A 16,726-nucleotide genomic window follows, 5' to 3' on the forward strand; every position below is an offset into this window, starting at 1 on the left:
ATATGATCTTATATCTAGAAAACCCTGAGAAATCGACGATACAGCTACTAGAGCTAATAAACAAATTTAGCAAAGTAGCGGGATACAAGGTTAATGCACATAAGTCAGTAATGTTTCTATATGCTAGAAATGAACAAACTGAAGAGACACTCAAGAAAAAGATACCATTTTCAACAGCAACTAAAAAAATCAAGTACCTAGGAATAAACTTAACCAAAGATGTAAAAGACCTATACAAAGAAAACTACATAACTCTACTAAAAGAAATAGAAGGGGACCTTAAAAGATGGAAAAATATTCCATGTTCATGGATAGGAAGGCTAAATGTCATTAAGATGTCAATTCTACCCAAACTCATCTACAGATTCAATGCAATCCCAATCAAAATTCCAACAACCCACTTTGCAGACTTGGAAAAGCTAGTTATCAAATTTATTTGGAAAGGGAAGATGCCTCGAATTGCTAAAGACACTCTAAAAAAGAAAAACGAAGTGGGAGGACTTACACTCCCTGACTTTGAAGCTTATTATAAAGCCACAGTTGCCAAAACAGCATGGTACTGGCACAAAGATAGACATATAGATCAATGGAATCGAATTGAGAATTCAGAGATAGACCCTCAGATCTATGGCCGACTGATCTTTGATAAGGCCCCCAAAGCCACTGAACTGAGCCATAATGGTCTTTTCAACAAATGGGGCTGGGAGAGTTGGATATCCATATCCAAACGAATGAAAGAGGACCCCTACCTCACCCCCTGCACAAAAATTAACTCAAAATGGACCAAAGATCTCAATATAAAAGAAAGTACCATAAAACTCCTAGAAGATAATGTAGGAAAACATCTTCAAGACCTTGTATTAGGCGGCCACTTCCTAGACTTTACACCCAAAGCACAAGCAACAAAAGAGAAAATAGATAAATGGGAACTCCTCAAGCTTAGAAGTTTCTGCACCTCAAGGAATTTCTCAAAAAGGTAAAGAGGCAGCCAACTCAATGGGAAAAAATTTTTGGAAACCATGTATCTGAGAAAAGACTGATATCTTGCATATACAAAGAAATCCTACAACTCAATGAGAATAGTACAGACAGCCCAATTATAAAATGGGCAAAAGATATGAAAAGACAGTTCTCTGAAGAGGAAATACAAATGGCCAAGAAACACATGAAAAAATGTTCAGCTTCACTAGCTATTAGAGAGATGCAAATTAAAACCACAATGAGATACCATCTAACACTGATTAGAATGGCTGCCATTAAACAAACAGGAAACTACAAATGCCAGAGGGGATGTGGAGAAATTGGAACTCTTATTCATTGTTGGTGGGACTGTATAATGGTTCAGCCACTCTGGAAGTCAGTCTGGCAGTTCCTTAGAAAACTAGATATAGAGCTACCATTCGATCCAGCGATTGCACTTCTCGGTATATACCCGGAAGATCGGAAAGCAGTGACACGAACAGATATCTGCACGCCAGTGTTCATAGCAGCATTATTCACAATTGCCAAGAGATGGAAACAACCCAAATGTCCTTCAACAGATGAGTGGATAAATAAAATGTGGTATATACACACGATGGAATACTACGCGTCAGTAAGAAGGAACGATCTCGTGAAACATATGACAACATGGATGAACCTTGAAGACATAATGCTGAGCGAAATAAGCCAGGCACAAAAAGAGACATATTATATGCTACCACTAATGTGAACTTTCAAAAATGTAAAACAAATGGTTTATAATGTAGAATGTAGGGGAACTAGCAGTAGAGAGCAATTAAGGAAGGGGGAACAATAATCCAAGAAGAACAGATAAGCTATTTAACGTTCTGGTGATGCCCAGGAATGACTATGGTCTGTTAATTTCTGATGGATATAGTAGGAACAAGTTCACAGAAAGGTTGCTATATTATGTAACTTTCTTGGGGTAAAGTAGGAACATGTTGGAAGTTAAGCAGTTATCTTAGGTTAGTTGTCTTTTTCTTACTCCCTTGTTATGGTCTCTTTGAAATGTTCTTTTATTGTATGTTTGTTTTCTTTTTAACTTTTTTTTTCATACAGTTGATTGAAAAAAGAAGGGAAAGTTAAAAAAAAAAAGAAAGAAAGAAAAACAAGGAAAAAAAAATGATGTAGTGCCCCCTTGAGGAGCCTGTGGAGAATGCAGGGGTATTCGCCTACCCCACCTCCATGGTTGCTAACATGACCACAGACATAGGGGACTGGTGGTTTGATGGGTTGAGCCCTCTACCATAAGTTTTACCCTTGGGAAGACGGTTGCTGCAAAGGAGAGGCTAGGCCTCCCTATATTTGTGCCTAAGAGTCTCCTCCTGAATGCCTCTTTGTTGCTCAGATGTGGCCCTCTCTCTCTGGCTAAGCCAACTTGAAAGGTGAAATCACTGCCCTCCCCCCTACGTGGGATCAGACACCCAGGGGAGTGAATCTCCCTGGCAACGTGGAATATGACTCCCGGGGAGGAATGTAGACCCGGCATCGTGGGACGGAGAACATCTTGACCAAAAGGGGGATGTGAAAGGAAATGAAATAAGCTTCAGTGGCAGAGAGATTCCAAAAGGAGCCGAGAGGTCACTCTGGTGGGCACTCTTACGCACACTTTAGACAACCCTTTTTAGGTTCTAAAGAATTGGGGTAGCTGGTGGTGGATACCTGAAACTATCAAACTACAACCCAGAACCCATGAATCTCGAAGACAAATGTATAAAAATGTAGCTTAGGAGGGGTGACAAAGGGATTGGGAAAGCCATAAGGACCACACTCCACTTTGTCTAGTTTATGGATGGATGAGTAGAAAAATAGGGGAAGGAAACAAACAGACAAAGGTACCCAGTGTTCTTCTTTACTTCAATTGCTCTTTTTTACTCTAATTATTATTCTTGTTATTTTTGTGTATGTGCTAATGAAGGTGTCAGGGATTGATTTAGGTGATGAATGTACAACTATGTAATGGTACTGTAAACAATCGAAAGTACGATTTGTTTTGTATGACTGCGTGGTATGTGAATATATCTCAATAAAATGATGATTAAAAAAAAATAAAAAAATAAAAACCAAAAAAAAAAAAAAAAAAATAAGTTACCTCCAGAATGACCTCTCAACTCAACTTGAAATCTCTTGGCTACTGAGCGTTTTGTTTCATTTCTCTTCCCCTTTGGTCCAGAAGACTTCCTCTGTCACATGATGCAGGGTCCAGGCTCATCCCTGGGAGTCATGTCTGCATTACCAGGGAGACTTACACCCCTGGGAGTCATGTACCACGTAGGGGGAAGGGCAGTGAGTTTACTTGCTGAGTTGGGTTAGAGAGAGAGGCCACATCTGAGCAACAAAAGAAGTTCTCTGGGGGTGACTCTCAGGCACAATTCTGGGGAGGCTTATCTTCTCCTTTGCATTAACAAGCTTCATAAGGGCAAGCCCCATGATGAAGGTCTTGGCCTACTAACTGGTAGTCCCCATTGCTTGTGAGAATATCAGTAAATCCCCATCTGGGGAAGTTTAATATTTCCACATTTTTCCCCACTCCCTCGAGGAGGCTTTGCCCAAATTACTTTGGGTTGTATCGGGGCTTCATGCTATCCTGTGCAAACCAACAAGATCTCACTCCCTAGTCAAGGTTCCATGTAATTATAGTATCTGAGTAAACTGACCATATAAGTTAAATTATATAGTGTCTACAGAAAATTTAGATTAGGCACCAAATAAATATCTCTTCCTTTGTTCCCACACAGAAGCCAAAGTTTTAAAACACAGTTAATGTCATCCTCTACCCTTTAGTCTGATCTACCCCAATCTCAGTCAAGTCTGTTTTGTTCATCTCTCCAGTCAAAGTCTGATCTCCTTTTCAGCCTATTTAACAGTTAATTCATGGGGCAATGTGACACTCACAGCTGCTGAACTCTGGCTCTGAGTTCCAGGCACCACACAGACACCTGAAGCTCCAGGGACCAACCACATGACACACAAACAGCTCAGCATCTCAAAATTTAGAAATAACTGTTACAACTCATGAATAAACATGACTGCTCTAAGAGCTTGCAATCCAGGAACCTTTACATAAGCCTATCCCTGATGACCCATGCTCCCAGATTCAATTCTCAGAGTTTGCACATCATTAGTTCATATTAGGCATTATACTGTTTGTCTTCTCATTTCTGGCTTATTTCACTCAATCTACTGTCCTCACAGTCTGCCTAGTTGCATAGCTCACAACTTCATTCCTTCTTTCTGCTCCCTCATGCAAAAGCATTCTTATATTTGTACATTTAATCACACTTATTGACCACTCTAGGTTTTAGTAAGTTATACAGTCCCAGTCTTTATCTTCTATCTTTCCTTCTTGTGTCATGCTTACTCCTAACCTTATTCTTTCAACTGTATTCACAGTCATCTTTTTTCAGTGTACTTATGATATTGTGCTACCATCACACAGTATTGTGCCATCCATTTCTGGATCTACATAATCAGTCCTCTAGGACAGTCTATACTAGTTCAGCATCAAAGCCCAATCTGTACCTTCTTTCTGTCTCCTGATATCTTCATTTCCACACTCTTCTACAAACCTCTCTCTCCTGTCTTTTCCTATCTGTCTGTAGCACTTTTAGTATTACCTGTAGAGGAGGTCTCCTGTTCACAAACTCTCTGTGTCTGTTTAACTGTTATATTTTAAACTCTCCCTCATGTTTGAAGGACAGTTTTGTAGTATATAGGATTCTTGGTTGGCAGTTTCTTTCAGTATCTTGAATATGTCATACCACTGCCTTCTTGCCTCCATGGTTTCTGCTGAGAGATCCACACTTAGTCTTACTTACCAAGCTTCTCTTGTATGTGATGGATTGCTTTTCTCTTGCTGCTTCCAGAATTCTCTCTGTGACATTTGAAAATCTGATTAGTAGGTTTCTTGGAGTGGGTCTATTTGGATCAATTCTGTTTGGGGTACACTGTGCTTCTTAGACTATAGTTTTATATCTTTCATAAGAGTTGGGAAATTTTTATTGATTATTTCCTCTATTATTCTTTCTGCCGCTTTTCCCTTCTCTTCTTCTGGGACACCTATAAGATGTATATTCGTGTACTTCATGTTGTCATTCAGTTCCCTGAGACCCTGCTCATATTTTTCCGTCTTTTCCCTATCTGTTCCTTTGTGTGCAGGATTTCAGATGTCCTGTCTTCTGGTTCACTGATCCTTTCTTCTGCTTCTCCAAGGCTGCTGTTGTATGTCTCCACTGTGTTTTTCATCTTTTCTATTGTGCCTTTCATTCCCATAAATTCTGCCATTTGTTTTTTCAAGCTTACGCATTCTTCCTTTTGATCACCCATTGTCTTCTTTATATCTTTCATCTCTTTTGTCACATTCTCTCTCAACTTGTTGATTTGATTTAAAAGATTTGTTTGAATATCTCTAGTTAGTTGTTTCAACTTCTTGAATCTCAGTTGAGGTGTTAGTTTCTTCCTTTGACTTGGCCATATCTTCCAATTTCCTGATGTGATTCATGATTTTTTTGCTGTCTAGGCATCTGATTTTCTTGATTGGTTTATTCAGGAGGTTGGTTTTTCTTGTTATTTGACTTTGATCTGTGTCTTTCCTTGTTTCTCTCCCTGGCCAGTTGTCAGATTGGTTTGGCCCCTCAGTCTTCCCCCAAAAACAGGGGGTGGGAGGTGGGCTCTCAGCACCCCTGAAGTTCACTGTGTGTGGTAATACATATCTGCTGGCTTCTAGTGGTGCTCTGTTTTCCACTGGTCACCGGTTTTAGAGCCCCGCTTTCACCATTGAGTCTTCCCTATTTCTCAGCCTAAACAGGGCCAGGTTTCCATACAGGGCATGTAGACTAGCTCCTGTGCTCCTAAGAAAGGGTCTGAAGCATCGTTTAAAAAGTATTTTTACTTCCTTTGCATTTTCCAGACTGTCCAGTAGATAGGGCTGTTCATTAACTTAATGGTTCTCAGAGGCTGCTTTATCTACCCAGGTGAGCTGAAAATGTGGGATTCCTGTGCCCTCATTTTCCTGGCCAAAATCTGGCTTAGTGTGGGGCTCCACCTGTGGCAAAGTACCCCCTCAGCCAACCCAGCACTCCAGCTATCTCCAAGGCAATGTAACAGCCAAGGGCTGCTGCTTCCCTCAAAGGTTGGGGAAGGACTTTCAGACCCAGGGCTGGAAATGCAGTCTGTGTCCACGTTTACTTAGTCTCTTTGTCCCTCACTGATCTGGGCCTTGAAATGTCCTCCAGCCACCCGGTCTTAAAACAGTGAGGGTATTTTTCACTGCTGAGAGATTTTAAAATCTGTGTTCCTTGTGGGAGGGTTCTGGTCCTGTTTCTATGCCTTTCCCATATAGAGACTGAGTGAGGGGAAGGGGAGAGAACCGTCTGGTCTGGGATGGAAAATTCCTACCTGATATTTCTTCTCTTTCTTCAATTTGGCATTTTCAGGGTCTTTCTCCAGTCTCTATCCTTCTGCAGGATTTCAAACAAATCAGAATTGTCCTTTTTTCCATTGAATCCCTGGAGAGAAGTTTTCAGTAGCTGTTTATGTCATGTTGATGATTCCACCTCTCCCTTATTTTTGAAGGACAGCTTTGCTCAATAAAGAATTCTTCAATAGCAGTTTCTCTTCCAGAATCTTAAATATAGCATACAACTGCCTTCTCACCTCCATGGTGCCCGATGAGTAGTCAGTGCTTCGTCTTATGTGGCCTTCCTTATATTTGGTGTATTTCTTTTCTTGTGCTGCTTTCAGGACTCTTTCTTTCTCTTTGGCACTGGATAGTCTGATAAGTATGTGTCTTGGAGTGGGTCTGTTTGGATTTATTCTATTTGGAGTTTGTTGGGTTTCTTTGATTTACATATTTATGACTTTTCTAAGGGTGGGGGAGTTTTCCCCAGTTGTCTCCTCAAATAATCATTCTAGCCATTTTCTCTTCTTCTGGAACAGCAACGATTCTTATATTTGTGTGTTTCATTTTGTCCCTCATTTCCCTGAGATCCAATTCAAATTTTTCCGTCTTTTCCATTATTCTTTTGTGCATTCTAATTCAGTTGTTTGTCCTCTAGTTCACTTTTGCTTCTGCCTCTTCAAATCTGCTATTGTGTGTCTCTAGTACATTTAAAATTTGATCTTCAGTGTCTTTCATTGCCATAAGATCTGCTGTTTTTCCATTTATTGTAGTCTTCTTTATGTTCTTTTAGTGTCTTCTTGATACCATTTACCTCTTTAGCCATCTTGTTGAAGTTATTTAGGAGAATTGTTTGAACATTGTCTATTGGCTGTTCCAAATTCTGTGCCTCCTCTGGCTTTTTATATTGATCATTTGGCTTGGCCATATCTTTTTGCCTCTTCATATGCTGTGTAATTTTTTGCCCATTTCTTGGCATTTTATTATCTTGATAAGGTTATTTTGAAAGTAGGTTTCCCTCACTCATGTAATACTTTGTTGCTTGTGTTTGCGTTGAAGGTATCCCTTGGTGCTTGGTTTTTCAGTAATTCCCAGACAAAACGAGGCTGGGGTCTTATGCAGGTGACAGAGCCCTTCTCCGATGGCTGTCAGAGGCTGGGCAGGAAAGCTGCTTGCCAGACTGCACTTTCCCAGACTTCCCAGCAGATGGCATTCTTGGGCCGCCTCTTCCCACAACCTTGCCTCTCCCTATTGCAGTGGCCTGCTAGGCAGGGTCTAGACCAGGTAAAATCCAGTCAGGCCTCTGTGAGCCCTGGTAGCCACTGACTCTGGGCGTAGGGACTGGCATTGTGGACCTCATTGGAGAGTCGGCTTGTGGGTACGTTGGTCTGGTGATACCCAGACTCTAGTATGTAAGGACTTTGCTATGGGACTGAGGAGTTCAACTTCACAGCCAGCAGCCTGCCCAGAAGTGTGCTACTATTACTAAGCTTGCATGACCCAGGCCGGAATGAACCCACAGGTCTTTGGAGTTGGGGGAAGAGCACCTGGCGTTGCGGTGCAGGTCCCTTGCCCCTGCCTCTCCACTTGTGTACACAGTGAGTGCCCTGGGCCTCCTTGGAAAAAGAATAGAGGCAGTGAGATCCAGAGGTCTCTCACCGGCCAATTGTCAGATCAGCAGTGCTCTGTGTTCCCTTCTGCTGCCAAGAGGAGGGCTTTCCAGTTTCCCCCAGTTTTAGGTGCCCACAGTGGCCTGTCCCAGGGATGGGGGTTGGGTACTGGGCACCAAAGCAGTGTGTCTCTGTAGAGACAATGAGTCTGCTGGCTCCTGGGTTCCTCCGCAGGAACTCTAAGCACTCAGGACAGAGGGGGTTAACTCCCGAAGCTGGCAGCCAAAGGAGGGATGCCTGATCCAGCCACTGTGCCGTGATGGGGTTCGGGGTTTGGGGTGGTCATGAATGAGTACACTCATCCCACTTTCTTAGTCATAGTTTCTCTGCTTTTTCATCCAGGTCTTCCTTACATAATGCAGCAGTCTTTCTCTGGGACTGCTGCTTTGGTTGTTTTCTGCCTGTTCTCTAGTTGTTCGATGGTGGAGAAGTGAGTTCTGCCTATCCTATTCCACCATCTTTGAGGACTAGGTTTTTTAACTTTAGCAGTTAGGTAGATAATAGTGCCATTTACTGAAATGAGTAATTTGTGAAAGATGAACAGGTATGGGAGGAAAAAAATCAAGAATTCTGTTGTTGCTGTGTTAAATTTGAAATGCTTATGAAGACATACAAGTTGGGATCCAGTCAGTAGGATATATAAATTTGTTGATTAGGAGAGGAGAATTTTCTGCATATTAATGGGATTTAAAGTTATAAGATCTCTTGAAGTCAGATGTTGAAGTCAGAGAAAAGAGTATAATTGACTAGAGGGTCTTGCTGTGAGCCAGGGGTCACTCTAACATTAGAGGTCCGGTAAAGGCAGAGCCTGAGGAGGGAGTGGCAAGGAAAACCTGGGAGAGTGTGTTCCTTAAGCCCAGAGAAGAATGTTATAAGAAGGGAGAAAACCTCAGCAGTTTCAGATGTTGCTGAGAGGTATGGTAGGATGAGACATATAGTAGTAATTTAATACATAATTTCCTTATTAAAAGTATTTTCAGTGGAGAGGTAGGGATAGAAGCTAGATGGAGTGGCCTGAGGGAAAAATGGGATATGAGAAAGTGGAGGCAGCAATTGTAGATAAGATTTTTTTTAAAGGGGGGCAGAGAAGTAGTGCAATAGTTGGAGGGGAATGTAAAGTTAAAATTTTTAGTCTGATTTTAAAGATAATGAAAAAGGTTAAGAATTTTTGTGATGAAACAAATCTTATTTAAAAATATAGTTTCTTAAAAAAGAAAATGCTTCACAATTTGCCTTGGTATTTATAAGTTAAGTGTATGTGGAAAATTAAATTCCCACAGACAGAAGATCATTTAATAATAGCTTTTCAGTTTTTAGTGCAAGAGCATGTCTTTAATCTTTTACCAGCTTTATGTCATTTATGAAAGCAACCTTTTTTGACTCTATCTGCCCAATAGTACTTTGGCCACTAGAAACAAGAAAAAAGTCCTCAGGGTTTCAGTTTAAATAAGGAAAATTGGGTCACTATTCTTGTTTGTTTCAGTATCTTTGGTAGTCATCAGCTGTAACTTTTGTGGCAATTACAAAAAGCCAAGGCATATCAAGAAAACTGTTGTCGTTCTGCTTTTCATGATAACTTATAAAAATGTTTGAATGACTTCCAATCTTTATGTAAGTGTTTTTGAAAGTCATTTAGTGACTTTATGTTATTGTAGAGAAGAAAAAAAAATTGGAAAATAAGTATTAACCTGAATATTCCTAACTTAGTGCACTCCATGTGATGGCAACCCTGTGGGTCTTGGGTCCTTGCCAGGTGCAGCATGAATGATGTGTCTCACTGGTTTGGTTGCAAGGGAAAGTGATTTAATAGCTTTAGAGACAGGGACGGAGACCTCAGGGTCTCAAGCAAATCTGCCTCCCCAAAGGATTGTGAGAGCTAGGCTTATATACATCATTGGAATCAAAGAAAATCAGGGGAACGAAAGGAAAAACAGGAAGATGATGTTGAAGGATTCTTCAGGAAATGAGAAAAATTAGGGCGTATGATCAGAAGTTTAGGGAGCATGATCTAGTTCTCTTTGGGCTAATAAGATTGCTTAGATGTGACTAGAATGTAAACGTTTGGTCCAGAGACCATTTGGTCATTTGGTCAGGGGATTTGGTCAAGTTTTGAAGTCTTGTTTATTATTCAGGTTGACTGACTCTCCCTTTGTTAGAGAGATCGGCATCACTGGGAAAGAGTAAGATTTAATTGCAAAGGTTTTTTTTTGTTAAATTAAATTCAATTTTATTGAGATATAGTCACATACCATACAGTCATCCATGGTGTATAATCACCTGTTCACAGTACCATCTTATAGTTGTGCATTCATCCCCCCAATCTATTTTTGAACATTCTCCTTACACTGGAAAGAATCAGAATAAGAAAAAATAAAAGTAAAAAAGAACACCCAAATCTTCCCCCCCCATCCCACCCTATTTTTCATTTAGTTTTTGTCTCCATTTTTCTCCTCATCCATCCGTACACTGGATAAAGGGAGTGCAGTCCACAAAGTTTTCACAGTCACACGGTCACCCCTTGTAAGCTACATTGTTATACACTCGTCTTCAAGAGTCAAGGCTACTGGGTTGGAATTTGATAGTTTCAGGTGTTTGCTTCTAGCCATTCCAATACATTAAAACCTAAAGAGGGTTATCTGTATAGTGCCTGAGAATGTCTACCAGAGTGACCTCTTGACTCCATTTGAAATCTCGTAGCCACTGAAGCTTCACTTCGTTTCATCTTGCATCCCCCTTTTGGTCAAGGAGGTGTTCTCAATCCCATCATGCGGGTTCAGACTCATCCCTGAGAGTCATCTGTGTTGCCATGGTCATTTCCACCCCTGGGAGTCAGATCTCACGTGGGGGGAGGACAGTGAGTTCACCTGCCAAGGTGGCTTAGTTAGAGAGAAGGGGCCACATATGACCAACAAAGAGGCATTCAGGGGGAGACTTGTAGGCACAATTATAAGCAGGTTTAGCCTCTCCTAATTGCAAATGGTTTTAAAAAGAATAGCAAAGATTAACGCCTTGTTCCTCTTATCAAGGATGGGAACTGACAAACCCAGTTGCAGAAATGAGAATAAGGAAGCCTTCCTATCATCAAAGATGGGAACTGAGAGACCCAGTTGCAGGGGTTTTTTCACCTGCAGCTTTGGGACTTACTTAAAGGAACTTGTAACTGTTCTAATGCAGTCAGTGGATTCAAGTATCATATGTACGTTTTAGGTCATCTTTCATTTTTACACTAGTGAATTCTGACTGTCATGTGCAAGAATTTCAGAACTTTGTTCTGAAGGTTTTGCCTTAATAGGGAAAGCTTACATGAGAGGAAATGAGAGTTATTTAATAAGGACACCCTAGGAGTTAGAAACAAGAAAAAAATTACTTAAATTGTCCTTGTTCTGGTTTGCTAGAGCTGCCACTATGCAAACTACCAGAAATGGATTGGCATTTATGAAGGGGGCTTATTATGTTACAAATTTACAGTTCTGAGGCCATGAAAGTGTGCAAACTAAGGCATCAACAAGAGGATACTCCTTCACTGAAGAATGGCTGAAGGCATCTGGAGCACCTCTGTCAGCTGGGAAGGCATGTGGCTGGCATCTGTTGTTCCTTTGCTCCTGGGTTGTGTTTCAAAATGGCATTCTCAAAAATGTCTTTGGGCTTGTCTCTCTTAGCCTCTTCAGCTCCTGTGCATCTGACTGTCTGGGGGTCCTCTCTTAGTTTCTCCAGAGTAAACTCTGGGCTAGCATCTCTTAGCTTAGCATCTCAAAGCGTTTTTCTGTCTGCATCTCCAAGGATCAGCTTTCAATGACTGTCTCCAGAAATCTCACTCAATTGTTCTTAAAGAACTCCAGTGATTTAATTAAGAACCACCCTGAATGGGCAGGGTCCACATCTCCATGGGAATAATTTAATCAAACGTTTCCTCCCTAATCAACAGACTAATCATTCTGCCCCCACAAGATTGCATTAAATATGGCTTTTCTGGGGGACATATATCCAAATCAGCACAGTCCTTAACCAGAGATACCCCAAGAAATGTTAGAAGGTTCCAAAGTTAACTTGGTATTAAGCTACTGACTTTATAACAAAGTTTATTGAATTTTCTGAGTCCAACAGTCATGGTGCTACTGCAAAGAATTGCATGTACATTAATAGGGGTACAATTTTTTTTTTAGATTAAAGCCAGGAAGATGGAACAGTAAGCATTTGAGAGCATCAAAGACAATCTTCAACTATTCCTGTGATAATTTGGATTGAAATTAACCATGAGTATTCTGGCTTTATAGCTGATGATGTACTTCATTGGATTTGTAGTACAGGGCAGGGTAGATATGAATTGTTTTTAGTGCATAAGTGGATTTTCTTTATGTTAGAGTGGGTTTCTTTTAAAATATTTTAATATGTTAATTTTTCACTTTATATAAACAGAAGTTTTAAAAATAAATTTCTGTAATACTTTTCTGTAAAAACTGTGCAACCCAGTAATCTTTTACTCTCTACAGTATTGATGAGCATACTGTAAAATACTGAACTCTGCAAACTATATTGTATGTTGGCAGGCATTGATTTGTATTGAGTTGATCGGATTTTATTTATACAGTGGTAATATTTTATTATTCTTTACAAGTATATTGGTTACTTAAATGATGAAATTTTTAAGTCAAGAGTCAGCAGACTCTTTCTGCAGAGGGCCAGATAGTACATAATTTAGACTGCAGGCAATATGGTCTTTGTTGGAGCTACTGAGCTTTGCTGTTGTTGTGTGAAAGTAGCCATAGACAATAAATACCTAAATGAGCAAGTGGGCTGTGTTCCAGTAAAACTTTATTTACATCAGGCAGCAGGATAGTTTGGCTCATGGTTCTAGTTTGCTGATCCCTGTTTTAAGTGATATATTAATATGATATGCATACATGTTAAAGTGCAGCTGTCTGGGAATAGTTAATAAAGGAATATATAGTGGTCCAGGAAATCTCACAACCTGCTACTGTTTTGTTTTGAACAAAGCCCAGTTATAATTTTGTCAGTTTTTGTGAAATAGATGATGCATAGATATTATTCAAAGTAGACTAGAATTTTTTCTTCTTGTTACAGGATAAGTATTCTTCTGGAACAAATGGAGACACTTTTAACAGGACTACATCTTCATCATCAGGTATGTGTTAAGGTAAAAATGTGTAACTCTTTGTAGGTTAAAGGCTTCATTTAGTTAATAAGAAGCTGACTAGTACCCATCTTGTTATTAGGTAGAATGGTGTTTTAAATTCCAGTGAGAGTTCATTCTGTTTTGAATATTTTGGGATGGGAGCACTGCTGGATAAAGGAAGGGAGGGAGGAGGAGAGAGAGTGGTGCTATTGAATATACTACTTGATTTAGCGGGTTGCTGTAAAACCTTTGCCCAACCTGGAAGTTACATATATGGCTTCCAGGCTACTGGGGAGTTGTCAGGGTTCCTGACATAGGGTTAGGGTACTGGAAAATAAGGTTGTTGAAGCAGATTGCAAAGCTGGTGATCTGTCAGGATGACAACTGCTTAAGCTAAACCTGCCATACCATCAAGATACCATTAATTTTTTGGGGGTCAGAGAACTAATATAGGAAAGGTCTTGGGAATAGAAGAGAAATTGTCAGGATGAGGGCGCCCATATCCTTCCTGCTGTTTTTTTCCTTCCCTTGTTTTCACCTCAGTTGCCTAAATATTTTACAAGAATTGATGTGAAAGAGAAGATGGGTAGAAGTGGTAGGACTTTGTCTAGAAAGTTAAACTCATTGCAGTAGTCTTTTGCTTTGTTGAAGTCCAAAGCAGGCTGAAATGAAGTTCTCTAATCAAAAACTAATGGTGAGGTAAAACCTTTAATTGTCAAGGGATCTGATGGCTCACTGAAGCCTGACCTAAAGTGAAAAATCCTGTGAAGGGTTAGTTTCTAAAATATGAGGGGAAATTTGAAAGTCAGAATCCATTAGGTTAAAACATATTTAATTTCTTGTAGATCCTAAGTTCAGGGTAATTCTCTTGGCAATAAAAGTTAAGATTGGAAGAGATGCCTTTGCTATTGTTGAAATACATTTATCTTTCATAAAAATTTAAATGAGTGGTATAATGTAGAATATTCAGGTCCTCAAATAGAAGTTCTTGAAATTGCTGCTTGCTGACACACCAGCAAAAGGCTGTTTGTTTTCTGCATATAAACCGTTTGTGTGTACACATGAAGTATTCAAAAAGGACAAATGGGTAAAAATAACCTGTACTTCTTAATATGTTTGTTTGCATAGATTGCTGTGTAATCAGGAGAAACCAGTTCTTTGTGTGTAAAACAGAAGCCAACTTTTGTAAAGGGATGAAAGTTTAAGGTTATGGTATATTAAAGTATAACTTTGTTTTTGTTTTGTTGGTGGAATCGTCAGGAAGCTAGGTTGAATAACCACCAATTAAAATCCAGAACTTTTCTTAGCATTAGATCTGGGAATGTTCAAGCTCCATATGTTACAAAAACTATGGCTAAATATAGATTGCCTGTTCATTTTCTTCTGCATAACAAGTTCTTTTACTATTTTTTTTAAGTTAAAAATTTTTTTCATGAACATAGGTTTTCTTATTACAGAAATATATACCACACCAAAGAAAATATGCTAAACCAATGAATATTAAGTTGATAACTAAATATACTTCAAAAATTTTTAAATATAGAGGTAGGAAAATAAAATAATTATTTGAAATCTTGGCCCCCAGTGTTAGCTACCAGTGATAGTCCAGTGACTCTGAGTTTTGTAGAACTCTACATATATTTCCACATATATAATTGAATTCCACTGTCCTTTCCTATTGATACATGGTGCAAATTTCAACTCTAATGCAATTTTGTTACTCCTTTTTTCTTATTTTAAAGCACTGGATAAAATCTATAGTTCAGTGAGTAGCTACAGCAGGCATCTAGGCTTCTCTTCACTTCAATGGGAATACTCCTAAATTTCTGAAATTAAGCAAGATATTTGTTCTAGGCTTCTGATAGGTATTTTTTCACACCAAGGAAATGTCTTTCCATTTTTACTTGAATATTAGTTTTGTTCGGGAATGGCAGTTGAATGTTACCAATCTTTTTTTGAAATTACTAATTTCTTTTGTTTTCATTTTTAAATCTATTAATGTAGTGAAATAAATGGATTTTTAAAATTGAACTAATTTTATGTTCTGGGAATAAGTCCTCCATGGCTATTTTATTGAATGAAATTTTTTTATTTATTACTTTTGAATTAATATTCATAGGTAAGACTGGTCTGTAGTTTTGTTTTCTCATCCTCATTTGATTTTGGTTTCAGGCTTTTCATCTTTTCTAATAAGTTTTGGAACAAGGAAATTGCTTGTTTTTTACATGTTTATTTGAATTTGTCCTCAGAACTGTCTAGCCCAGGCCAGGTGGTAGTTTTTTTTTAAACTATTTAATTGATGCACAATGCATATACAAATTCAGTATATTTAATTACATTCATAAAAGTGAGAACAATAACCCCTGAAACTACTGTGAGTTTTAAAACTAAAAAAAAATTAAATGATTAAAAGAAACCCCAATAATTGCTTATTTTTCTCTGAAATGGGTGCTAATAGCAAAAAGACAACTTCTTATTTAGAATCTTCTATTTTTGAATCATCATGTTTAGACTCCTCTTGAGCTTTTTTTAAAAAAACTTGTGTGATAATTCCTGTTATTCTTAAAAATAATTGTAAATGTTTTCTGTTTTATTTCTCAAGTTGGAGTGACTAATGGAGTATTTTCTCAGATTTTTTTTAACTTTGTCCTCTAATTTGTCATCTGGAAATGGCAAGGTACTTTGATATATTTGTTGTAGAGAATGTGTATAGGGTGTGTATAGGGCTTCAATAAGTAGGATTTTAAATTTGATAAACTGGGTTCAAATTGAAGCCCAATCTTTGTACTGTCTCTGACTTTGGGAAAATTGCCTAGCTCCTCTCTAGGCTATATTTGTTTTCTTGTTTTGAAAATGAGGATAATACCTCATAAATTTGAAGCGCTAATAATAAGCTAGTTAATATATAAAAGGTTTAATATGATGCCTAATACCTGTTGGTGCTCAATAAGTGATCGTTTCCTTGTGCATATCTAATAATTAACTATCTTGAATTTGACCACTTGTTCTAGTCATCTAATTTTACTTAACCTGTGGCTATCATTGACTCATTGACTCTAAGTTTTCTTTTTGGTTGTTATCTTATTCTTTTGTCCATGTCTGCTACTAGCTTAAATCTTTAAAAAGTTTTTTGGAATGCATATAAAGTTCACAGTTTTGAAATAGAAATCCTGAGATCTAGCCTAGCTCTTATGGGCTATAATGGGAGTGACCTTAATCTTTTCCAAAAGCAAATGGGCAAAACAAACTTGATAACACCTACCCTGCCTCTTAACAGGATTGTGATAAGCATAAGACCAATGAATAAATATATGTAAAGGTCATTTTGTAAAGTATAAAGCTGTGTACCTTTGCCAAATGCTTTTCTTGAAGATTCCGTATGATAGTTTATTTTTGTGTCAATTTGGCTAAGGTGTAGTGTCCAGTTTGGTTAAACGCTGGCCTGGATATTGCTGGGAAAATATTTTGTAGATGTGATTAGCATCTCCAATCAGTTGTTTAAGTAAAGGAGATTACCTTGGA

The 16,726-nt window shown here is 38.7% G+C and overlaps 1 protein-coding gene across 1 annotated transcript in view; it reads left to right on the top strand.

The window, feature by feature from the left end:
* The window catches only part of DDX4 (DEAD-box helicase 4), a 134,949-nt gene that overhangs the window by 13,920 nt on the left and 104,303 nt on the right, over window positions 1-16,726 (top strand). The window contains exon 2 of the mRNA XM_037798993.1: window positions 13,153-13,213. Coding sequence (XP_037654921.1) covers window positions 13,153-13,213 — 61 coding nt within the window. The remainder of the gene's footprint in view (window positions 1-13,152; window positions 13,214-16,726) is intronic.

The sequence above is a fragment of the Choloepus didactylus genome, chromosome 11, assembly GCF_015220235.1.
Source record: "Choloepus didactylus isolate mChoDid1 chromosome 11, mChoDid1.pri, whole genome shotgun sequence".
In the NCBI taxonomy this organism is placed as follows: domain Eukaryota; kingdom Metazoa; phylum Chordata; class Mammalia; order Pilosa; family Megalonychidae; genus Choloepus; species Choloepus didactylus.